This window comes from Notamacropus eugenii, chromosome 2 (assembly GCF_028372415.1).
Source record: "Notamacropus eugenii isolate mMacEug1 chromosome 2, mMacEug1.pri_v2, whole genome shotgun sequence".
In the NCBI taxonomy this organism is placed as follows: Eukaryota; Metazoa; Chordata; class Mammalia; order Diprotodontia; family Macropodidae; genus Notamacropus; species Notamacropus eugenii.
The window spans coordinates 68,979,331-69,005,505 of NC_092873.1; the positions used below are offsets into that span (position 1 = coordinate 68,979,331).

Genomic DNA, 26,175 nt, shown 5'->3' on the forward strand with positions numbered 1-26,175 from the left:
GACCCCGTGTTCTCCCACACTTTCCTTTCATTCCTTTTTATTCCATGATGGGTGGGAGGACAAAGGCAAGAATGTCTACTTGACAATAACTTTTACACCTAACTTCATACTTGTGATGTTGGTGGCCTATTGGTTGGACAGAAGCCTCCAGGGACAACAGACCATGTTGGGAAATTATAACCATGGCCTTAAACTCTCCCCTGATCCCACAGGTCAAAGAAGCACTGTGCTCTTTGTTCCTTTTCAGTTAATGTGTTTAGTTAACATGGATGAAGTTCATATGTGTTCTTACTCTGATCCATACACACTGTGTGACCCTAGGCATGTCATTTGATTCTTAGCACCCCAGCTACTTCTCTAAGACCAAAAGGTGCAGGGGAGGTGCTGACCTGAATTGGTAGAGGGCATTTCCTCCTCTTGAAGTTCCTTACCCAGAGAGATACCAGGTGCAGGCTTTGTCCCTAACAATCTCCTGCCCTGCTCTCTTGGGGCCCTTTTTGCTTCAGTCAAGATGGCCTCGAGGCTTAGAAGGTTACAGGAGCTAAACCAAGCTGTGACCTGCCCACAGCAGCAGCCCAGGGTTATCTCCAGTCCTTCCTCCCCAGGTTGGTCTCTCCCCTCAGTCCTTCTCTTGCTCATTGGTCACCGGAGGGATATCAGTCAAGTTTGTATAGTAAGATGCTCAAGGCACAATTGCCCCCCTAAGACAAATTCCAAATGGGGAGCAATGAGGCTACCAGGGCAGTCTGTATAGGAAGAGCCAGGGTACCCAGGCACTGGTCAACAACATCAGGCAAACCAGAGAGGATTATTCCAGGTCAGAAGCCTTCCAGGTTCTAAGAGACCACTCCAATGCACTTCATAGAACTCAACTGGCTGCTGATTTAGCAATCTAAGTGATTTCAGAGGAGTGGAGCCGAGAAAAAAATAGCATCTTGAGAGTCAGTTTCCAGCTCTGTAAAATGAGGGGATTGGGAGACATATATACACACACGTAGATGCAGATTGGCATATTTGTATATATACATATCCACATATAGCATTCTACAGATATGATCTCATCTCATTCTCTCCACAACAGCCTCACAGGAGGTAGGAGTCCTTAGAATCTCATTTTACATCTGAGGAAACCAAGCCAGAGAGAGACTTTCCCAGAGTCACACAGTTGATAAGTCTGAAGTTGAATTTGAACTCAGGTTCCTCTAAGGCCGAGACTAGTGTTCTACCCACTGCACCCTCTGTTTGCCTTCTACCATTCCTCTCAGTTCTAAACCTGTGATCCCTAGATTGGTGTTAGTTCTTGCAGGGCGTCCAGGCCTGTCTACAAATGATACTGAGGTCTTCCCAAAAGTTTTTACTGACTAGGGATGCCCCCAATGTTTCCACTTCGCAGTTTGGACCCTGGGATCGAGCTGCCCTTCGGTCACGGGGCTGGAGAACTCCCACAGTGAGACACCATCTTGGCCCCACACGTTGCTAACAGAGCTGAGCTGGGCCCAGCCATGTTGTTCCGTTGCATCTCTCTTGGAGACCCCTCTGGCTTGGGAGATTTCTAAACAACACACTGAGCCCAGGGAACAATGCCAGACCAGGTGAAAATAAAGGCGGCTTTCTTCATGTTTGCAGTTAAGGCAATGGGACAGAAAAACAAATCGTCAGAGGCAACTCAGCAAGTCGGTGACCGAGCCGGAGACAGAGCCAGAGACAGGGTTCCGGGCTTACCTGGGCCCGGGCCAATGCAAACAGAGACGCCGCGCCTGCTGAGCGCACCCAACATCATTCAGGAAGGAATCCGATGTTCCCGTTACAAGGTTGTTCCATTTCTTTCTACAGTGGGCCTTGAATGCCGCAGGGAGCAGGCCAGTAAAAAAAGAGGCATTTTCGTGTAGGGAGCGGAGGAGACAGAGGCAGAGAGGGCAGACCCTGCACTTCAGGAGCTCCCATTGAGGGGGAACGGAGTCAGGGGGCGGGGCCAACTCTGCCTCCCCGGGGTTGAAGTCCAGTTGCCGAGCTCTCCAGGTCTCCAGTTCTCTATCGGACAGGGTCATATTGTCCTTCCACCTCCGGAGATGCTGAAGGACTCGTGGCTCATTTCTCCGAGGCCAGCTCTTTCCTGATCGTGGCTGTGTCTTCTCCTTCCATCCAGGATGGACTTTGCTGGAGGCTTCTGCCGCTGAGGGCTTTGTTGGTTCATCACAGAATGCCTGGGGGGTGGGACAACTGTTCGAGATCCGGCCTGAGGTGTTGAACTGTATAAATGAGAACTCGTTGTCTTCAGCAACAAAATCGTCAGAATGGCAAAGCAAAGGGAGAGCCAGGTCACTGAGACAGCGATGTGGACGCAACTGCAGCAAGTGCCTTGGATTTGGAATCAGGAAGACCAAGGTTCGAATCCTGCCCTAGAAGTTCCGCAGTTGGGTGACTCTGAGAAAGTCCCTTCACCTGTGCCCCTCAGTTTTATTATCTGTAAAATGTGATCATGGTGGCAGCTATCTTTCAGGGCTCTTGTGAGGATCCAGTGAGAGAACAATACTCATCAGATGTTTGGCAAACCTCAGGTCGCTGTGTAGAAGGCAGCCATCACTCACCCCCTGAGACCATTCTTCAAGAAACAGTCTTTGTCTACTCATTTCCAGTTTTCAAAAGAAAACCATTTATGAGAGGGAAAGGTCTCTGCTTCTCAAGACAATTCTCCTAGTGGCACAGAAGTGGGCTGGGGTGAAGTGGGTCTTCTAAGGCAAAAGTTGTCTTGAATTGAGTACGAATGCAAGACAACATTAGAGAGGCCAGGAGGGTGAACGGGCCCCAACCGGGAATGGACCTGGAAACTGCTGGGCTGCCCAGAGTCCTCAGAAAGGCCTGCCACAGGAAGGGAGGATCAAGGGAGATGGCTCAGGGAGGGTTGAGAGAAATGGCTCAGGGAGAGGCAATCTGGAGAATTCCAAGCACTAAATCAACATACAGCTAACAGAACCATTAACAATAGTTCACATTTGCAGAGTGCTCTGAGGTTCACCAAGCATTTTGCTAATGTGATTCATGTGAACCCAGAGAGCTAGCAAGGTGGGGACCAGCCCCTGGGCAGCAGCCACAGGAGATTTGTCTTGTGTAGAATCTGTTGGAGGAGCAGGACCCAAAGCCCTGCCAAGCCTGGTCCAGGGCCAAGGAGTAGGCTAATGCTGCCTGACACCCACATGGACTCTTCACATCTCTGGTGACCTGAGAAGCATTTTTCCACTCTCTGCTTCCTTCCCTGACTGCATCTTCTAATACGTGGGGCCTCCCACCCCCACTGCCTGCTGGGCCTTTCTATACCTCAGTTTCCTTATCTGTAAAATGGGGATACTAACAATCTCGACCTGACAGGGCTGCCTTGGTGATCATATATGTAAAATGCTTTGCAAACCCTAAAGAGACATTGTAGAAGGACTCTCTCCATAAGCACAAATACATGTGCTACCATAGCTGGGCACAATGTAAAGAGCACAGGTCTAGGAGTCAGGAGGCCTGGGTTCTAGGCCCAGAGCCACCATTACCCAGCCCCGTGACCTTGAGTCAGCCCCTTCCATCCTCAGACTGCCAACATCCTCCTTTCTAGAATGAGCATATCCAGTTCCATCATCTTAGAGACATCTTTCCCCTCCCGGACTGTCTTTGGAAGCATTGCTAGTGTTTGGTTACCTTAACCTTCTCCAGCCAGGCTTCAGCTCCAAGGCAGACCCCAGGCAGGGATGTTCTCTTGGATCCCAAAGCCCACCAAAAAGGGAGTGGACAAAGTCTCTGCACAGATATGGGACGGCCACAGCTACTTTTGTTGGGAACCAGGAGTGAAGGGCCAGGACGTTGGCTGCCATTCTGAAAACAGGCAGAGATGGCTCCCACTGGCCAAGGATGGGGTCTCTCACTTGCCTCCTCAAGCGCTGCCTTGACCGTGAGCTCTTTCTCGTCGGCACTCCCTCCTCCGCCTCCTGGAGGACCAGGGCTGAGCCTGCAGCTTGCTTCCATCCTGGGTGACCTTCCCTCGAGCTTGTCCAAGGCCCCTGGGACACGCCTCAGGCTCACAACGTGACCTGTCTGACCCGGCGCCTCACAGATGAGCTTCTTGGTGACAATTCTCTCCCACAGATCATTTCTGGCAAGGTTTCACCCTCCTCACCGTCAGCCTCCCAGCAGAATCCTGGGGCTGGAAGTGCCCCCAGAGGTCATCTGGCCAAGCCGGGCGTCGGCATCCTGGGCCTATGGCACCGGACTTTGATACCTCTGAGGTGGAGCCTCTTCCTGGCGAGCTCACCTGTTCTATTGCGGGGATCTCTCATTCTTAGGGTTTTTCCTTTTCCTCCATTTCCGTAAGATCCCAAATCTGCTCTTTGCAGTTTCCCCCACTGCTTCCGGTGCTCCTCTCTGGGGTCAAGTAGAACCCGTCTACAGACGCTGCCACGTTTCCCTGAATCTTTCCCTCGCCCCTCCGGTGACACTCTGCCCTTCTTTCATTGATCTTCCTATTTCCATGATATACTATGCATGGATACAAGTGCGGGCATAGGCTAGGAGTGGGGGTGGGGACGTCTGAAGTCTTAAATCACCCCGGCTTCCTGAGTTAGACTTTGGCTCATTCCTCCACTTTCCCCAAGCTAAACTGGTTATTTCTCTTCAGCAGAATCTCCTAGCCCCATGACAACTCATTCCCTCCTCTTTCATTTATTCAGGGGGCAAGACTTTGTCAGGAGGCTTGGACTGCAAGCCTTTAATCAGATTTTTTTGCTTTTTCTCTCTTAGTTATGAGCCACATATTTAGACCGCAGAGGCTGTGAGATAAACACGACTGAAGAATGCTTATTGACCTGAGAGAAAATTCAGAAGAGGGAAGCAAATGGTTCCAGAAAAGACGATTCTGGCTGGGACTTTTTCAGAGGACAAATGTGACCAGTCAGGTGCTAGAGCTCCTGGTTATCCCTCCTGGCCCAAGAAACACGGTGGTGACCGCGGCAGAGCCCAAGACACAAGTCCTTTTGGAATCCATCTCACTCCCACCCCCCATATCAGATGCTTAGCGATCAGGGAGTCGTGTGACGGAGAGCTCCGACTCGTTGGGTGGAAACCCAAAGGTGCAGAGGAGAAACGGGGGTGATCGGAAAATACACACTTATATTGAAGACTGATTAATACGTCCACTCACCAGGCCACGTGACCAGAAGCAGCTGCCCCCTCAGCACACTCCATTTCCCTTCTCTCAGCCTCTGCCTGGGACTCCTTCCCTCTTTACCACTTTCTCTCAGAATCCCTCTCTTCCTCTAAGGCTCCCCTCACGCACCTCCGCCTCCTAGCTCACCTTCCCATCATCTTGTCCGCCTGTCTTAATACACACATTTGTATGTACATACAGGTTGTATACACTCATTTAACGAATAAACACTTTAGCGAATAAACACTTTAGCGAATAAACACTTATTAAACGCTTACTGTATGCCAAGCACAGTACCAAGAACAAATAGAAAAACCAGGCAGCGTGAAAACCAGACATTGTCTCGCTTGAAAGAAATGAATCTCCCCGAGGGCCGGGGTCATTTCAGGCTTGTCTTAGCAGCGGCGGTGCCTGGCTGGTTCTCACGCAGCTCCTTGATTGACTCATTGTTCCCAAGAGCACAGGACAAAGTGCACCCATAAGCAGGCACCTCCTCATGCACTTCATGGAACCAACCTTTGAGGACAGAATTTGTTTTCCCTCGAAAGCATCTCTACTCAAGTCACCTCCTTTGGCAAGTCCCCACCCCCCCCCCCCCCCCCCCGGCCCCCCACTTCAGCAACACTCAACCAACACTCAGACTTTGGAAGCAGGCTGTTGGAGGTAAGGAAATGAGCATTTCGCGGGGGCCTCACTCACTGGCGTCCCTAGGGATCCCAGAGCTGCCCGCTGGGGGCAGTTCAGAGGAATCTGAAATCAGCCACCTATGGGGACCCCGATTTCCCTCCCCTGATTGTCCCTGGCAACACTTTACCAGAGGGGTTAGGAGGGAGAAGGACTCAGTTCTTCTGCCTACTGCAGATATGGGGAGTTACCAGGGAAAGGAAGTGCCCTGTGATGTCAATGGGAACCCAAGGACCCTGTGCCTGGGGTCTGCCCAGTAATTATTGGAAGCAAGAGGGCACAATAACTAGAGCAATGGTCCTTGAGTCAGGAAGACCCAAGTTCAAATCCAGTCTCCGGCACTTGCTAGCTATGTGACCCTGGGTAAGGTACTTCACATCTGTTTGCCTCAGTTTCTTGGCCTGTAAAATTGGGATAAATCTCTCCCAGGGTTGTTATGAGGGCCCCTTTGCAGAGTGCCCGGCACATAGGAAATACTATGATAATGTTAGGTAATTGCTGTTGTTAATGTTCACAATAGGATATCATGGATGCTGTTGGAGTGACTTTCACATCATCTGTCTCCTGGTCACTGGGGCATCCGTAGCTGCAGACCCCAATCCTCTCAGTTACACACGGTGGACTCTCTGATGGGGCTGCCATGTTAACTTTGGTGTTTAAGGCAGGGAGAAATCAAAACCACTTGACTTTCTAAGTTGCTCCAACTCCAGAGCCAGAATCCATGGTGTGCATCCTGCAGGCTGAGGCACACTTCATCACTCCCAGGAAGGCCCACTTAGTCATCCAGATTGCACAGTGTTCTAGGTGCACCAAGCTCCCTGCTTGCCCTTGCTCTCATGGACTGTCTGGCCCCCACACCCAGACCAAGACCCCTAAAGAATGGAATCATTGAGGCTGCACAGTCACTCAGTGCCTCACACAAAAGCCTTCTCCCACTCCTTTGCCATCTTGTTCCACCTTTCCACATCTGACTTTCACTCAAAGTGAAATGTTCTGATTTGGGCAACAAAGTGGGTCATTGAGGGTCACAAGCTGGCAAGTTTGCCCAAACCCAGAGGCTTCATATCTATGGAATCTTTGGGATTTCAGGAAGAGCTATTGGGCTGCTCTGGGTCTGGAACCATCAGGGCACCCAGGAAAAAGCAACACTTTTGTTTTAACCCCAAATATAGGAGGGGGAGAACAAAGCCTTTCTCTATTTGGTGTAGAAGGACATGAAGACAACATGCCCCCAGGGAGGTGGAGGACCACGGGTAGCAGATAGTACATACAGTGTTTCTGTTGGTTGGTTTGGTTGAACTATTTTGGCTTGGTTACAAGAACAGATGACTGGGGGAAGGGAGAGAAAGGGGAGAAGTACGTCTGGAAATAGCTATTTTATAAAAATGTAATATATCAGTATTTTTAAAATAACATTTACTCAGAAGGTGTATTTGTCTGCTATTGATCCCTATCATTCGCAGCAAGAGTCAGGGACACACTCCTTGTTTTGTTCCTTTCCCCTTTTCACTATCATCCTCCACATTTACATTTTTTTCTTTACCTCCTTCTATGCTGTATTTAGGATGCACCAGGAAAATCAGTGTCCCCATCATTTATTTATAAAAGAGATTATGTTGCACTCACGTAAATGTGCGCACACACACACACACTGCATTGACACCCCCACCCAAATAGCAAGAAACCACTAGTTCCTCTATGAGAATACAGTCAAGTTGGCAGCATGAAAGGACAGGCTTGTTTTAGCAGAGATAACATATACACTCATTTCATTGTGCACATCGTCCATGTGGTAACCACTGTAACTCTCCCCTCCCCTTTCTTCTAGGAAACTATTTAATAAAATGGAAACAACTTGATTCTTATTTTAGCACTGACAAACACAATCCTTGTTCACAGGGTAACAAGAATCCACCCTCCAACCGTCCCAAATGCCTTGAACTCACCCACAGTTCTGCACCATCTCTGTAGACACTCAATGAACAAATTCCAGACATCAATTGCTCACCATCGCCCAAGAAGTCGGCACAGTATGGAGGTGAGAGAGACTGTCTCATCTATTGATTTTTACATTGTGAAGCTGTTTCTCTTTTCAATGACTAATGAAAGGAATAAAGACATACACGGCCACTCAAGAGGTCTTTGGGTAAACTATGAGTGGGAAACAGGCAGGAGGACAAGGTCTACAGTTTCCCAGAATGCTCCCCTTGGCAGGTTGGGTCTTCTTTTTTCACTGAGGACTGAGCCCAGGAGTCTGGAGTCCTTTAACCTACAAAAATCCAAGCTACGCCTCTGAATAGGAAACCAAACTGGCATTGCCAGCTCTCCAAGTTTCCCTTCTGAAGGTGTAGGGAATGTGTGATGATGGACCCAACTTGGCAACTGACTAGTTAGGAGGAACCCCATTATTGTGACCTGCTTCAAGATGTATCTAGACAAGACTCATAGAGACAAGGTTCTTTGTATTGGATGAATGAGGGGAGAGAGGGGCAAAGCCACTATTAGGACCATTCTAGAAGAAACGACACCATAATGGAAGGATAGTACGGGACAATCCAAACAATTTAACATCAGGCCAAGTCCTCAAGATTAATCCAATTAGTGCTAATAGATTAAAAGTCTATTTGAGGTCATATGGAGACTGCACAGGTCAGTTACATTTAGTCAGTGGTATTAATATTAGTGAGTAATATTAATATATTAGTAGTGACGGACAGCTGCATGCAGGCAGGGGAATGTTAACAAGGCGGGGCAGAGAATAAGAAAATGAGATAAAAACTCACATCCGGGTGTGGAATAGCGTATTGTCCCTGAATTGTATAGGCCTGCAAGAGAGAAACCCATTGTTAGTTTGTGAAGACTAGACCCCTCCTCCCTGAGAGTGGCCACCACTGTCCCCAGTTCCTAGTGACTGTCAGGGGTGTTGTGTGAGGCACTTCCCCAGCCTTCTGGTAGACCTAAAGAGGCTTTCTTCTCCCACTGTGTACTCCATTTCAAAAGCCACTCATGTTAAAGTGTGAGGCCTAGAGTAAGGGCTTTAGAAAGCTAAGAGGAAGTTAAAATTTCAGAGTCTAATTTGCTACATATAAGGAAATCATAGCTAAAGGTGCAGGGGCAGACTTTTAGGGTCCTGGTTCACTTTTGGGGCATGAGACCTTCAACTGACACTACTGTGACAATAACATGTTGTTCATTGTTCAGAACCACTTCTAATTTAATTATAAAAGGAATTCTGTCCCAGGAGGCACATATTAAGTGCCTACTGTATACCAGGACAAGTGAAATAGTCGTTGCCCATAAGAAGGTCACGTTCTATTGGAGAATCAAGAGATCAAATCTGCTCTGAAGTAAGGAATCCTTGTGTCCAGGTATTCTTTGGCGATCTCCATGCTGGTTCTCAATGGAGAGAATAAAGACTCAAGGACAAATACAGCAATGAATGTGAGGGACAGCTGGTTTGGGAGCAAGGTGATGTAGTCTGAAGGCATGGCTTGGTGTAGGTCAACACTCAAACTTAGTTGCCAGTCTTTCCTGAATCTAAGCTTCCTGAAGGCAGGGAATATTATTCATTCTCATATCTACCCCAGTATTTAGTATATGATCTCACACACAGGTACTCAATATATGTCTATGGAAAGAAAATAGACATATAGACAAATGCATGTATGTATACACACTAAATATACACATATGTATGTGTATATTGTATATTTCCCCTTTTCTTTCACAAAGTGAATCAAAAGACTTGCATATTCCTAACAAGGTTAAGTGTGAAACTTTTAGTTGGTAACCTGTTCGTGGTAAAACTGAACAGTATCTTGGGCTCTTCTGCCCTTACAGATCAGTGACTCAGACAGGGGTGTCTCTGCGTTTTCACTAGCAACACTGTAATGATATATGGGAATGTCCATGGGAGTGGGGTGGGTGGAGAAGCACACTGTGGGTCAAGAAAGCCTTGGACCTTTGTTTCTTTCTTCCAACTTCACCCTCCTAGCAAGAAGAGTCAACACTAGGCAGCTCATTCCTCCTTGTGGCAACCCTTGGATGGACTCATAGACTCCTGGATCTCCTTGTTGGAAGGGACCTTAGTTGCTTCATGTTGACAACATGAGAAGCTTGGACACATTCTAAGGTCCTATCCAGCACTAGATCTAGGAGCTTGTGAGTCTCTAAGCTCCACTTTCTCATGTTGTAGATGAGGAAACTGAGGCAGAGAGGGGAAGTCATTGCCTAAGCTCATATCACTAGTAAGTAGAAGAGACTGGATTTGAACCCAGGTCCTCTGACTCCCAATCCAGCCCTCTTTTCACTGTACCACATTGTTAGGTTGTGTAAGATAACCCAGGAACTGGACTCCCATAGGGGACCAACTTCAACCCATCTAATTGACAGAGAGCAATGAATCTCCTCCAATTTACATTATGCTTCCTTTAGGAGGAAGAAATCTACTAAGCTGTGGCAGTAAGGAATGGGCGTGCCTCACCATGGCTCCAGGAGCCACAGAATGCTCTAGCCTGGACCTTCAGTTGGTCCACAGTCACTGAAATGATGATTTCCAGAATCAGTCAAAATACCTTTAAAAGGATAAGGAGCCATTTGTTCCAATGATCATTTTTTTTTATTAGTTTAAGGGGCTTAATGTCAATTGGGAACTAATTGGCAGAAGCCAAACTAATAAGAATAATAATAAAGCACATGTAACAAATGTATAAAGTCCAGAGGTTTAAAGAAAGGCTACTCTCTGGAGGACCCTTGGGATCAGGTCACCAAAGGATAGGTGATACCCACTTTGCAAATACTTCTTTTCAACCTACAAACTATGGCTACCAATTTAAAAGTCTATACACCTACTTCTGTGAAGATAGGGTGAGCTCTAAAGAGGACCTCTGGGTCCTTTTCCACCCCCCACCCCCCACCTCAAAATCATGACAATGCCTTTGATCCTGCATACTCATGCCTCACTGTGATTCTCCATATGGTATGGGTGAAGAGACTGAGGCTTGAATAAACCCATTCCCCAGCCCCAAAGGGCTTCTTGGACAACCAGACACACTTTCTTGGTTAAGATGATTTTAGATGGTTCCAAAATCATGGCAAACAGAAGATGAACCATACTTTGTAAAGGGAGAGCAGAGATGAGACATGCAGGAGCATTGGTTCTCTATGCCCATCAGACCTTCTCAGAAGGTCACCCTGGGAAATGCCAGGCTGGTCCAAGAGAGCCAATTCAATCCACCCCCTCCATTCTGGGCCAAGAGAACAGTGAGGCGTGTAAATGAGGAGTCTGAGACAAGGATGCAGAGCAAGGTTGTGGCAACAAGGCCCATTCTATTGCTTCCCATGGAGTGAGATCATCTCAAAAACAGCTTGATTGATGAAGCTGATGCTTTGGCTCACTTGACTGACATCCATGTAAAATGGGGTCTCTACATTACTCCCCTTGGAAACTCAGTTTGGAGTAACAAGTCCAGCTTCCATTTGGAGAACTTCAAAATGGGAGCCCCCAAAGTTACAGAGCTGCTTAATCGAAGGGCCAAGATGAGAACTCATGGCTAACTATTCATTTGATTGTGTGTGTAGTAGAAATGTCTGTTTAGGCATTCATGCGATTTCAGCTACACTGTAGCATGAAAATTTAACAGGAATGGAGCATGTATTTCAAATGAAAGTTTAGGCAGAGCCCAGATTTTGCAAAACCAGGGCCTTTTGTCCTGTCCAGTTTTTCAGCCAACTAAAAATAATCTCCAACCCAAGGTCTACGCAATCTCTCACCCAGCCATTGGATTAGTCCCCTGTGGCTTTGGGGGAAGGCCAAAATCACAGAGTGAAAATGGCTGTTGAGTCTACCAGGATGGAGCATAAAAATGGGGTTGCATTGTCTTGTTTTTAGAGGAACAAAACTCACAAATAAAGGAATCTTATCAAATGCAGGAAAGTGGACCGTTCTGAAAAAGTGCTTGCTAGTTTGCTGAGGAAAATGGCTCCTCTGCTCCAGCCCCAAGTTTAGGGTCAAGTCAAACTAGCACATGACTTTGGGCTGACTCTTTGAGGATTTCAAGGTATGAACATGACATGGCTCACTTCACACAAGAGGGTTGTTTCTACATTATCAAGTTCTGAGATAAAATTTTGTCCTCTGCCTCTTGGCACAGATAGACCTAAGAAATTTCCAGTCTAAAGGACAGAAGCAGTGAATCCTTCTGCTCATTGAAGAATCCTGGGACAATGTGAACAAACTTTTGGGGAGTATTTTTTTAAACTGGAGCCCAACACTCTCTTGGAGAATTCAAACAACTGAGGGAATGCAGTGGGATGGCTTGGCTGGGGTTATTTCAAAGGGTCATGTGGGGAAGGAGGTAAAGAATTCATGTTGCAGGCAATCCAGAACGCAAAAGTGCATTCTGGATGATTCCATGCTTTCTCATCTTACATATTTGGACAATCCAGAGTCAGGTCTGTTTACACACATGCATCTCTCATGGTCAGTGATTGTATCTTTCCTGCATCATAAGTTGTGGCCAAGGGCCTGTGGCTATTGATCATGAGGGCTCACAACACAGTTGTCTCCATATTAGACACCATTTCTTGGGTTGGTTTTGGAGATGGCAAGGTGGCTTTTCTAAACTCTAGTGCTAGAACTGCTGTGAACCCTGCAAAATTCACTGACTTTTCATTTCTGTGTTGGTGACTGACTCAGTGTGTGGAATGAATTGCAAGATCTTGGAGGAAGCTACATTTACAGCTATTTAGTCCTATGGAAAACCTGGAAAGGGAAACACTCCCTGAGAAAGTATGTCCAGGTTAGAGCACAGGGTTCCTGTCTGTTTCCCTCCATCCTTATTTCTTATGGTTTTGGCTTGCTGGCAAACACTGACTGACTTGAATATTTCCCACCCCAGAGTCTAAATGTAGGGCAAATCAACTCATCCAAATCCAAGTCAGTGTTGGCCAATCGCTGTAGCAAATGGGTAGACCATTGGGTGATGAAAGCAACTACCACAAGTAAATTCAAGAGTCCATTTAAATCTGATTTTCAGTCAGTTCAAACTATCTGTTTTTCCTCCCTGAATTGATTGAATTCACCTTCAATGGAATGAACCACTGGTCTTGTCATTTTGGGGATAATTTTTGTGTACGAACATCACTGGTGTCTCTCTTTAAGTTGTTTTTATTGTTCTAAAGTCATTTACTGACGTCCAACTCTTTGCGACACCATGGACCATACTGTCCACGGGGTTTTCTTGGCAAAGATCCTGGAGTGGTGCACCATTTCCTTCTCCAGTGTTAAGGCAAAGAGAGCTTAAGTCACCTGCCCAAGATCACACTAGCTACTAAGCCTCCGAGGCCACATTTGAACTCAGGTCTTCAGGGTTCCAGGCCTCTGTGCCCTGTGGTGTCCCCTAGTGGCCACCATGTCTTTAAGTTAGAAACCCCAAAAGGATTCTCAGTAATGGTGCTCAGAAAATGTAATTTTCTCTAAAGTTTGACATAAAGTGTATTTTTCATGTAAGTTTATAGTTATGTATACTTTCTTTGCAACAATCCTGTGGGGTAGGTACCAGCTCTCTCCCTTTTCTACTCAGGAGGCAAGGTAAATAGTGCAAGGTCACACTCTGAAGACCAGAACTGGGCTTCTTGGAACAAAGCCACATCTCCTCTTGGGCCTTGCCATGGAAAATGATATGAATGACTTAGAATAAGCAACCCTATTTTTGGAACTCTTCCCATTCTTCAGAGTCCATAGCTTATTAACTGATCCAATATCACTACTAGAAAAACCTTACACTAATTAAATCCATAAACCAGACATTTTGTCTCATGAGTCTTTTCTGGTACTATATAACTCAGCAGAGGGTATCTGATAAGATTCCTTTAAATATCCAGTATTTAAACCAGACTTTATTCTGACAAAGGAAAAAATAAATGTTATGTGAATATTTAGCCCCTTGTGAAAGCAAAGCAGCAGATCTGGTGGAATTCCTTCATGGACCAAGTTCAGAAATGGGGAGTACCTGAATGTAGTCCATTTCTGGTTATATGTGAACATGTAAGTCTATGTGTGTGTATGTCTATGTGCACAGAATGTTCATTTATATACCTGTGTTCAAAATTTACATGCCACCTGTTCTCCAGTCCCTGGATTAGTTTCAATTTGAGTTGAATAATTTTTCAGTAAAGGAGGGGAAAGGCTTCTGTCTTACTCTCCCTTTTATAAAGATACAATTCACTGAACAGCTGGGCCCAGAGCTCATCCACAGGCTGGCTGCAAGGCCAATTGGCAGCCAATTATGTATCAGTCCCAAATTTGGTGACTAGATCGAAGGCCAATAAATGCCAAGAAAGGGGCAAGAGTTGGTTTTTGTACCATTGCACACACTTTTGTATATGTGCCAGGGGTGGCGGTCGGGGTCTTGACTTCTTAGAGACCATAAGAGACTATAGGAGCAGGCATGAGTGCAGGAGAGGGAGAATTCCCTACACTCTTCTCTCCACTATCCAGGTTACTATGCACTACATCCACAGAGAAAATTGCAGCTCCTATCCCATTCCTGGTAACTTCTTCAGTGCTTTCTAGCTATTGGAGGAGAAGACAGAGCAGAGAGATTCAAAGTTCAGGATGAACAGCTACAAACTTTGGATGTTGGGAGTGACCAGCAGCTCCCCTCCGAGGTCTCCTGTGACAAGCAGAATGAGGAGTAAAAACCATCTTGAGGGAAACTTTAACATTAAAACAGGCACTGGTCAAGGAGCTGCTCTCAAGGACACTCGGATTGTTTGGGGGCATCTGGCTTTTTGCCTCTGTTTCCCCTTTTGGACTGCATCTATGTTCTTGTGTAGAGAGATGCTCAAAGCCCAGAATTCATGGTGGCTCCCGTTAGCACGGACACCAGGACTGGGGTGTGTGGAAGACAACATTTCTGCTAAGAAATGGGGTCCCCTGCTTTCCAGTCCAGTTTGCTACGAGAGTCATTAGAAATTTGGAATGGGACTAAACCTACGTTGGCCCTATTGACTAACTTTAAAAACAAAGGAAAATATTTTCAAGACTAGTCTGAGGAGAAAACTAGAGGTAGATAATGATGCTCAATTATATAGATGGATTTCAGGTGTTATACTTGGTCATAAGCCATGATGAGAGATAGAAATAGATAATCTATTTTTGTTAAGGCATTTCTTCCAGGGGACTCTAAGCCTTTCTCTGTACTGAGTTCATTAGGTCATAGACTTTTTATCTGTCTTTGTTCTGCTGAGAGAGAGACAGAGAGAGACAAAGACAGACAAGACACACACACACACACACACACACAGAGAGAGAGAGAGAGAGAGAGAGAGAGAGAGAGAGAGAGAGAGAGAGAGAGAGACATAGAGACATAGAGACATAGAGAGGCAAAGAGACAGATACAAAGAGACAGAGAGACAGAAAGAGAGACAGAGACACAAGTCTCCCCTTCCTCAGTTCACGTCCTAGCAAAGGAGGCAAGCCCCCTGCTCTCCCACCAAGCGGCAGAGCGGTCCGTGCTCATTTGGACTGAATCGTAGGCTGTGGAAATGATGCAGAGCTCTGTGCCCAGCTGCGTGGGCATGCTATGAACGGGACGAGACCATGCAAGTGAGAAGGCGAGAAAACCTGAGCGCACTAACGGGCAGCGGCTGGTGCTGCAGTAAAAGGCTGAGGTTGGCAGTGGAGGCTGCAAGCGGGTCGGCTCTTACCTGACCACCTGCAAAAATGACAGGGGTGGAGGCGGGCTTTGGGCGGTAGGGGATGGTGGCACCTTTCGGTGGGGACTAGGAAAAGGGACAAGGAGAGGGAGAGAGAACATTAGAACGGCTTTCCGGAGACACCCGTCAGAAGAGAGTCAAGAGCGCGCCGCGGCCAGCCGGGGCCAGCAGAAGCCAGGGAGGCTCTGCATTCTCTGAGCCCGTCCTCCTTCCTCGCTCAGAGCGCTTGGGGATCCTCAGGCCAGGCCCGCCTGAAGAACATCCAGGAGAGGGCGGCTGCGAGTCAGACCCCAAAGCTGGCCGCAGGAACCAGCTCAGAGGGAGGAGGATACGCTCTTATTCCCCGCTCACTGGGGAGTCTCCTCCCACCTTCCTTGCCCAACCACACCTTCTCAGGTTAGCCCCTCATAGCTGTTTGTGTTAGCCCATCCTCATCAGCCCCACTTATTTAGGACCAAGCATCCTCACGCTGTCTGTACTATGGGAAATCAGAGACTGATCAAGCCCATTCCTAGAACCCTCCCTGTCTCTGAAGGTCACTAACCATCTTCCCCTAATGGACAGGAAGAGTTCTGTAACCATAGACTTGGTTCTTTGGTGTGGCATTCACAAGGCTTGTTTTCATCTTTCTGGCATGTGCCTCAACAGCCATTGACCAAAGGGGAGGGAAGCATCTTCCCAGCGGTGAGATGGGTGATCACCTGAGCCCTGGCAGTCACTTGTAGAGGACACTGTGCCAGTGTTGATCAGAGACTCCATTAATCTGGCTCCCTTACTTCCATCCCCCATGATTCCCAGGAAGAGAAAGGGGACCTCAGCATTCTGGGTGGAGTGCATGAGGGTGGAATGTTCCTATGGATGGCAATCTCAGCAGAAATTATCATGCCTCCAACAGGATTTTAGAGAGGTTATGGCTACTGCCCAGCAGATTTGTGCTGAAATGAGAAACTTCTGTTTTTCATGGCCCAGAAAAGCAGCTGAATTCTTAAATGAAGCATGTTCCTGGATGTTCCAGACCCTGAAGGCCACATTCAAATCCTGATGAAATCACTTAAGTGACATAGTCATGTAAGGCAGAGTCTACACAAAGCAATGGGTCCAAAACATGCAGCTTTTTGTTTTTCAAAATGACTTCTTTCCCATACACATCTTGCCCTGCTCAGTCTGAAGTGTTGGTGTGTAACAGGCAAGTAGATGGGATGCCATAGCAAGGCAGGATGGGCTCTGGATCTACAAAGAAGCAGTGGAGAGCTCCCTCTCCCTCAGCACACACACCAGCGCCAGCCTACCATGGGTGTCCAGTTTGTCGTTGTTGTGTAGATATGACCTCAGAGGGACAGTTTTGTCCCAAAAAGTAAACTTAACTTAGAGTGCCATATTTGTCAAAACAGAGATTTGCAGAGTGATATTATCATGAATCAGCACTAACACCATGGACCCCCTCTTGTGCAGGATGCTGGCTTTCACCTGGTCATCCTCTCTACAGCTCATTATTTTGAGAAATTTATGAGACCAACATAGTGGCTCATAGGGGCTGGAGGCTGGGGTGGGGCTAGAATTGCTCCCCCTTCAACTATCTCTCATGGATCCAAAGAAGCCCTAGCTTGGTGGGGACTTCAAAGCCATTTAGTCTGGCCTAAACAAGAATGGCCCCTATAGTACCCCCTACAAGAGGGCAACTGGCATGTGTTTAGAGACCATGAATGGTGGGTAATTCATCACCTCTCAAGTAAACCCCTTCCATTTCTGCATAATTGGGAAGCTTTTCCTACCTCTCAGCACCCTCCACTCAGTGTTCCAGTTCTACCCTCCAGGGCTAAACAGAACAATGGAAAATTCTTCTCTAAGTGGCAATCATTCAGACACCTGAACATTGCCCTGACATCCCCTTCCAACCCTGTCCCACACACCCAGTTTTCTAAACTGATCCTTGTATGGGCTTTATTTTATTACTCCTCACCATCCTGACTGTCTTTTTCCTTGGACTCTGCCACTAATATTTAGTAAAGCTCTTAAACAGTCATGCCTAGAATTCAATGTCCCAGATGTGGTCTAGACACTTATTACATGGAGGATGGGGGAAATATGGCAAGGAAGCCCAGCAAATACAATCCAGCTTTCAAGAGGACCTGGTTTAATTGGGTTACCTAGTCCCCTAGTTTGTGCTGGCTCTCCCATCCCACAATAGGAAGGACTGGGCACTCCCTTACCATTCAGTTAAAAAGGCTGGCTTGAGGATTCTGTGGCTTTCATTTCTATCATCTCCACTGAACCATTCCTGTCTAACCCTTGTCTTGGTGACATGCTGAATTTAAAGCATATCTCTGAGAGTAAAATTCAGCCTGGGCTCATACACCTAACTGACTTGACTTTTTCCTGAGATGGTTAGTTAGTGTTCAGCCTGTGGATTCATTACCAAACAGAAAGAAACAAAAACACATTTAAGGAAGCTAACATGAATCCACATGTGGATCAGGTCAGAGCTGAGGACCCTGTAGATGGAAGTTCGTGGCTACTTGAAGTAAAGTGGGTGCCTGTGCCACTTACCCACATGGCTTGTTGAAGGACTTTCTTTTCCAGAATTCCCCTGAAGTAGGGGTTTATTGGAGAGAAATCTGACCTTTCTTGTTTCTAAGGTTCTATGAAGTAAAATGTGATTCATGAAACCCAACACCAACAATCAAAGGAAAGGCAGTCTAGTGTCTGATTTTCCCTCCAAACTCATTTTTCATCCTAAAGTTTAAGTATTTTGTCCGTGGGTCATTACAATGACCCTGGGCATCCTTCACTTCATGACATGATGCACAGTTTAACCAGTAATTATATCCTCACTGTCTCTTCTATATCATTCTCAGGGAAGATATTACTTTAGAATTCGGAGAGATGGCCGATTTCCATGGTATGTAATCACACTTCTTGAGGCTCTCTATTATTCTTCCTCTTTCCATAACACAATTGAAATCTGCCTGTCCCATTTTTGTATACACCTCTTGGAGTTGGCCTGGTTCACACGACCTTCTTTCCTATTCAGATGGAGATCAGTCTAGTTGGGATTTGGCTTCTCTTCCAACTCAGTGATTCTATGGCATTTTTATTTATTCTTTTAACATTTTAATGAGCTGCTCAAGGTAAAAATAGGCTCTTCTTCCTTTGTAGCTTCCCACAGCACTTAGCAGACCTTCCCCTGCAGATAGCAATGTGACCAATTGTGATGACTGGCTGTGCCAAAAGGGCTCAGTTGGGACCCACTTTGGATAATAAAAGTCTGTTTTCTATATAATTCTTGCTCTTCCAGCTAGGTTAAAAAATATTTTTGATTTCTCATTTTCTCATTAGTTCATATTGCCTCTGTGACTTGGGAAGCTATAATTATGTGATCAAACCCCCTTTGACATTGTCATAAGCAGCAAGTTGTATAAGGCTTTCAAAAATTTTTATTTTTATTTTCAGCAGTGGAATCTCTAGACAAGAAGATTTAATGAATGTCCCCCAAAGCCTTCCTCTATAGCTCATTGTCCTCAATGGTTATGGTAGTGGACTTATCAATCTGGCAGATTCTGGTCACCAGCTGATTTAAGTCATGAATTCTTTGAGCATAACGTCCACACTGGGCAGAATGATAGAAAGGAAGGAGAAGTTAAGAATCACACTGTTTTTAGATTGTGTCAAAACATTAATTAAGTGATTGTACTCTAGAAATCAGATATTTATCTGATCATCAATAAGTTGATGCATTATGGGGGTCAAAAGACCAATATCTTTCTTAATAGTCTCAGTATAAATGAAGCTTGAAGAAAAAACATATACCAGCTCAATGTAAAGATGAATCCTGTACTCCAACACAGCTGAAAATATCATTTTATAGGACACTTCAAGATGTCACCTGGCAATACTAATGATGGCTATATGCAAAATGACCAGGAAGATAATTATACCTTATGTGTCAACATTGGTTGGAGAGGATAGAGTAGAGATATGCTATGAAGCTCTTGGCAAGATCTTCCAAACCAAGTCAACAATTTCCACTAATAGAACTAGAAATTACAGAGATCCCCATCAATCAGGGAATGGCTGAAGAAGTTGTGAATTATGGTTGTGATGGAATACTACTATGCTGTAAGAAATGAAGAGCTCAATGATCTTAAAAAGGCATGGAAAGAGTTGTGTGAAATGATGAAGAGATAAGTGAGCAAAACCAGGAGAACATTGTATAAAGTAACAGCAATATTGTTTTAAGAACAACTTTGAGCAGCTCAGTCATTTTGACTATCATAAGTACACAAATTAAAAATAAAGGACATATAGAAATATGTATAGAATAATTTTACATATATATGTGTGTGTGTGTGTGTGTGTGTGTGTGTGTGTGTGTCTAACGGTAGCCATCCCTACAGCAGGGAGAGGAGGAAGAAAAAAAGGGAAAAAAAGAAATTTCCATTATAACTTTGTGGTATATTTGGAGGAAATAACAAGTTGTACACTATATATTTGCAGTTTCATGTGAAATCAGCTCTTTTATTGTACTGTTATGGAAATGCTTGTTTTAATCTGTGAATTGAAAAGAAAAGAAATTTTAAAAAATGTTCAGTGATTTTAATATGAAAGTGGGCACTTGGGTTGATGGAGGCAAATGTATTGGAAAATAAGGCTGAGGTTCAATAAGTGAAGGAAGCCAAAGGCTTATGCCTCACACTTGTAAATCCTGAATACTTTCTTCAAGCTGGAAGTCCCTGGATTGTGGATAAGCACAGAACATTACCACTCAAAAATGGACCTAATTTTATCTTAACATGCAGGAAATGGTTGGTTACTGATATAAGAATAATTTCAGAATGAACTGACTGTGCAGTCAAATCACCTACTCGTTAGAGCCAAGATCTTTATTGATTATATCTGTAACAGCAACAAAATGAAGTAGGAAGTGTCTTGTTGTTAACAACAACAAAAAGAACTGGAAAAAGGAGTGTGGATGAGAAGTCAGTATGTGTGATATCAACAGCTCCAATTCAACCTATTAAAAAAAGCTGTTGACAATGGAAAATGGGAAACAGACAAAGGTAGAGACATTGATTCTGATTGTTACTCTTATTTTGGAGGGCTTAAAACACTAGCTATGACAAAGAACCTAGTCAATACAGAGTATAAGAAAAGAACTCTGTAGAGAATTGCCATGAGGCCCAGTTAAGCCAAATCATATTCAGCACATTAGATGGAACTGGAAGGAGGACAGCAAATGAAAGCGAAATGGAACATGTCAGTTCGCACTTCTGCAGTGATATATTCTCATGACTGGTGTCAATGTAGCCACCACATCGAACCTCTCCACTTTGGTACATGATTTGTTAAATGAGAAGTGATAATAGTGCTCAAGAAAATTAAGTAGGAAAGGGTGATTTGATTTGACCAAATATATATTGAGGAAATTTCTACCACTGGCAACTCAATTTAAGATGAACTTCAAATTAGTTTGAAAGATATCTTGAGAATGTAAAAGAATAGTTATAAAACCTCAGATTGTATTATTGTCCAAACAAATGTAACCAAGTTGATATCAGTAAGTATTGAGGCACTGGTCCATTTTTCATCTCTATAAATGTTTATAACAATAGTCTATATGCAAACTGGGATATCCTTAATGAAAATATCAGAATGGAACAAAATCTACAGACTGTTTTGCTATACTTGGCAGCATCCGTACAATCAGACAACTGACTAAACTGAGAACGTGTGGAGAAGATACAGTCTGGCCTTATTTATTATTTGTTGATTATAAAAAGAAGAAAGTGACAAATCTTGAAGGCTCTCCTTCCAATTAGGTGTTTCTCATAAATGTATTAATATCCCATTATGCATCTATGACATGTAGCCACAGAGACAACTGCAGGACCAAGCAAGGCATAAGCCAGGAGGGTGCATGCTTGCCACAGTTGTCTGTCATTGCCATGGTAGATATCCTCGGCAATCCTACCCAAATGATAGATGGTGAGATTCTCCATGTGAACCTATCTCCCATGACAATGTTCTGGCTGCATGGAGCCCCAGAAACTATGGAACCTCCTCAGGAAAAGTATGGCCTGTGAAAAGGTCTTGTCCTATCAATCCACACAGAGAAAATCCAATGGATGACAACTGCACTTTGCCCAGATGACTTGCAGCCACATAGGCAGCCCAGGGAGATCATTAAGTGAATTTATCTTAGATAGGTCCTGTAAAGGGGCCATAATCTGGACCCAAAACTGAGAAGGAAGAGGAGACCAACCTGGATGGTATCTGAGGAATTGTTCACTGCTTGCAAAGAGCCCAAGTTGTTCTGTGCCCCACACCCAGACAGATACTTTGAACCTGGTTATTCTTCTAATGTTTACTTCTTGAGGGCAGGGACAATTTTTTGTCTTTCTCTATATTCCCACAGTACTGGCCACCTCGTAAATGTTTAATCAACGCTTGCTTATTGACTATTTGATAGTGATGCTTGAAGTCAAGGAATTATGGGCCAACCTGATTTCAGAAGAGTCAAGATGGCAGATAACTCAAAAGGCAATGGAGAATCTCAAGGTGGGTATAAGCAGGTTGTGGCTTCACCAACCTTGACCCATATTTCATAAGAAGTGACACATATGACAGGATCTGGGAGGGGGTAAGTTATTGGTGGGAAAAGCAGTGTGCGAGCACAGTCCAAGAATGACAGTGGTATCTATGACATATTGAGTGTGAAGGGATGGGGGAAGAGTCTCTGCAGATATTTTGTAGGACTTAGTGATAGTCAATGATGAGGTGGGAGTGGGTTGTGATCTGGTCCAGTGGAGGGAGAACAGTCCTAGAAGAGATCACAAATCCATCATGGTGAATAAAATATCACGTGATTGTCCAATGCTCTTAATCCATTATCAAGGTAATCCAAGCCCATACATGTGCTAGTTCATATGTTCCTTAGGAAAACTGTGATGGTTTGCCTAAAGAGGAAAGCAATTCTTACAGTGATATTCTTGCAGGACAGACCGATGCAGCCAAGTAAGACCAGCCCAGTGTCCAGTAGAGTCAGCTTAAGACTCTCGAGAGTGTCCCCCTTCTTAGGAAGAGGACTGAAACCCTGCCTGATTTGAAGAACATTTGAAGGGGAACATTAGGAAAGAAAACTGGCAGGAGTTTTAACTTTTCCTATAACACTTCAAGGGAAATATCGTCCTTAAAACACCTTTGAGTACAATTAATGTTTTAAAAGCCCTGGCAGAGGAAGGCTTAAAGGAGACAAGAGCAGGAGCTGCATGAATTTAAGACTGGCTCCAAATCAGGTCAGAGGGTGCTAGACCAAGAGCTGGACGAGGCTGTGGAGCCCAACCCCTGAGCTGATGAAGAAACAGGCCTGGGTTGGGGGTGGGGTGGCTTGTCCAAGGCCCCAGAAGGAGAAAGTGCCACAAATAGAACTAGCTGTGTTAGAATTTTTTCAAGAGTTGAGAGAATGATCCAAGAATGAAGATTTCAACATGAACTTTGCTGTTATTTTTCAAGAGAGAAGCAATGGGTAGTGCCCACATCAGGGCAGGCTGGCCACAGTGAAAGTAATAAAACTCACTGCTTCTTTGTTGTACTTTATAATGTAGAAAATGTTGCTGTTTTTAACCTTGAGCTTTCCCATATTGTTAAAATGAACTCAGGGTGATCTCCGTTGTTATCCACGGATGTTCTCTGCACTTTTTTGAGGTGTCACAGTTGAGTTAATTTTGTGGGAGCCCATCATCAGAAGCATTGATACCAGGCACTTTTGTTGTTAGTACTACTATTATTTACCTGCACCTTGTAAAGACTATTGACTTGGGCATCACAGCCTTTGCAAGGGAGAGGAGAGATGGTCGGCATCTTTGAAGAACTGAAGATGTCAAGTACAGCAAAAATTGGATTGTCCTTTATTCAGTTGGCAGTAGGTGCATGACCCTTATACTTCACTACTTACCTCACATCAAGGGCTTCAATCAGGTTCACCAAGATGAGATCCTTGCTCCTTGACAGTGGACTTTCAATTGTGAACCAGGAGAGCACCTAGAACATCTCTTCTGATGAAGGTAGGGCCACTGAAATCAGAGCAAATAGTGGAAGTCTTGTGGCTGGATGCATGACCTTTCTTGGTCTCTTTTCTTTCATGAGTGCCCATTTAAATTTGCTAGTGACATGATAAAGTGAATAAATAATGCAAAGACGGAGAGAGGGAAGCACCCATGACTGAGTTATGCCTTCTTCAGGACGTCCCTCCATCACCTGCAGTCTGGACATTTTCCTAAGAAACATGTTTCGCCTTGGCATGGCGACCATAGCAGAAATCCTCCATTGGGTGCCATCTTGCTGTTCCTTGATTAGCCCACATCTCTCTTCTTTGGTCATTGATGTCGATTTTAATTCCCATAGCACTTTGCTGGGACCTTGGGTTATAGTGGTTTCTGTATTGATTTTCTTCCATCATCCAGCTGCTCACTGTCAGATCCATGAGGAAAGGATATGACATCCTTCTCTGTGTCTTAAAAATAGGTGCTCGGTGGCCCCCTGCCCCTGCCTTTTACATTAAGTCAGTGAAGATGCAATGGCCCAGCTATTCCAGAATCCCAGCCACAGTCCCCTTCCCACTTTGTTAAACCCCAATATTAGTTTTCTCTACTTCGAAGCTGACTTAGGAGCCTTCACTCTTTCCCTCTCTCTCTGTCTCTCTCTCTCTCTCTTTCTCTCTCCCCCCTGCTCTCTCTTTCTCTCTCCAATTCTGTGTCCTTTAATATTATTCCTAAAGAACCATTTCTGGTGCACATATTTCTACCATTCATGAGATCAGGACACCCTTGAGAAGCTTCCTGTAACCATTCCCTCTAGTTTCTAGAAGATTCCTTAATTTTCTCCATTTTCCCAATTCAAGGGGAGTGGCTTGCTTTTAGTCCATGCATTTTTTTCCCTTTTTCCCAAACAGTATGAAATACATGAAGACTGTGTGTGTGTGTGTGTGTGTGTGTGTGTGTGTGTGTGTGTGTACGGGTGTGTGTGTGATGAAAGATGCCGAATGCAACCACAATGGGCTTGGCATTGGGTCACCAGGTCTGACCAAGGAGGAAGCCAACACTGGATAACTCACTGATTCTCTCCTAGGTCCAACCCAAATACTCCAAAGTTAGATTAGTTTGGGTAGAAGCAGAATTCCAGGCCCTCGAACTAGGGCAGTGGGGCTGCACAACAATTTCCTGAAATTTACAGCTGATTCCTGTCAATATCCCAAATGAACTAAGATGAAGCCACACGAGAATGGAGATGACCTGAACCCAGGTCCCCGAATGTAATGTTCCCATGTGCCCTAACAGCAAAGGTCTAGTCTGACAATAAAAAGGAATGCTACCAGGAAACGAGAAATGACTCAACCTATGGGTTGTGATCAATGGAAGCAATCGATGGCTGCTCGGCGGTTTGCAGTGGCAAGATTTGTTAGATGGAGAGCCGCTATACATTACCCCCACTGTTACAGACTGTACCTCCAGCATCACCACACAGATCTGTTTGACACATTGGATGATGGCATCGGGGGTCCCCGAGATGGTCACTGCCCGCTCTGTCGAGTTGGGCAGCATGTCCCCCGCCACTTGAACCTGAGCACCTGTAGACTGGAAAAATGAGGAAATTGGAAGAGAAAAAAGAGAGAAAGAACACTGTTGAATCAGCAGAAATGAATAGGCAAACAGTTTCCTTGAGATCTCCATCTCTGCTTTAAGAGGGGCACTGTGTGTTTTGTCTTTAGCAAATCCCATACACATCCACTTGGATTTGCAAGACAAAATAACCAACTATTTTTAGATCCTTCCCAAAAGACCCCTTGTCTTTAGATGTCAACCTTTGCTATCCTCTGGAATATTAAAAAAAAATTAAAAAGCACTAGTTATCATGATCTTGATTTGAGGGAGGAGTTCTGATGAGGGGGCTGCCTATAATTTGATGGACAGAGATTGAGTAAAGATACAGTGGTAGAGACAGGGAAAACGTGGGTTAGTAAATGGAACAGATGGGGAAAGGTTAAATAACAATCTTGAGAGGAATCTTATTAGAGGGTTAATGATCATCACCAAATATATGATATTTTACCTCTAGAATTACACACTAAGAGAAAATGGGTTTAGATGGGACCTTGAGGTATGAAAGAGAATGTTGGATTTTAAGGGCCATAGTATCTATAGTATGATATAGAGTTGTGAGAGATCTTAGAGGTCATCTCACCCAACCATACCATCTTAGAAAAGAAGAAACAGAACCCAAGAAAGACTGAGTCATTCTCCTAAAGTCACACGGTGGTCGGGACTTGAATCCAGGTTCTCTTTTCACTGCCTCACTCTGGTCTCCTCCATAAAGGGCAATGCCTGTGACCTTCTCAGTCATGTGTCTACCAGGCCATGGAGGAATGAAAAGACCTTTGTCAAAAGCCCAAACTTTATGCTAAGGGGGTGTGTGTGTGTGTGTGTGTGTGTGTGTGTGTGTGTGTGTGTGTGTGTGTGTGTGTGTGTGTCTTCTGTGTGTTCATCCTTAGTTTTCGAAGAAGACCATGACATCAGAGAAATGATGATATGACTTGC

The 26,175-nt window shown here is 45.0% G+C and overlaps 1 protein-coding gene across 22 annotated transcripts in view; it reads right to left on the reverse strand.

Moving 5' to 3' along the window:
• Positions 1 to 26,175, reverse strand: part of PCBP3 (poly(rC) binding protein 3) — a 398,673-nt gene that overhangs the window by 44,603 nt on the left and 327,895 nt on the right. For 11 of the 22 annotated variants that reach the window (XM_072640801.1, XM_072640799.1, XM_072640800.1 and 8 more), the window contains 3 exons: positions 25,087 to 25,215; positions 15,509 to 15,652; positions 8,650 to 8,691 (listed from right to left, as the gene is read on the reverse strand). In XM_072640801.1, the coding sequence (XP_072496902.1) occupies positions 8,650 to 8,691; positions 15,509 to 15,652; positions 25,087 to 25,215 (315 nt within the window). The remainder of the gene's footprint in view (positions 1 to 8,649; positions 8,692 to 15,508; positions 15,653 to 25,086; positions 25,216 to 26,175) is intronic. The other 11 variants (XM_072640808.1, XM_072640806.1, XM_072640813.1 and 8 more) reach the window with 2 other exon arrangements.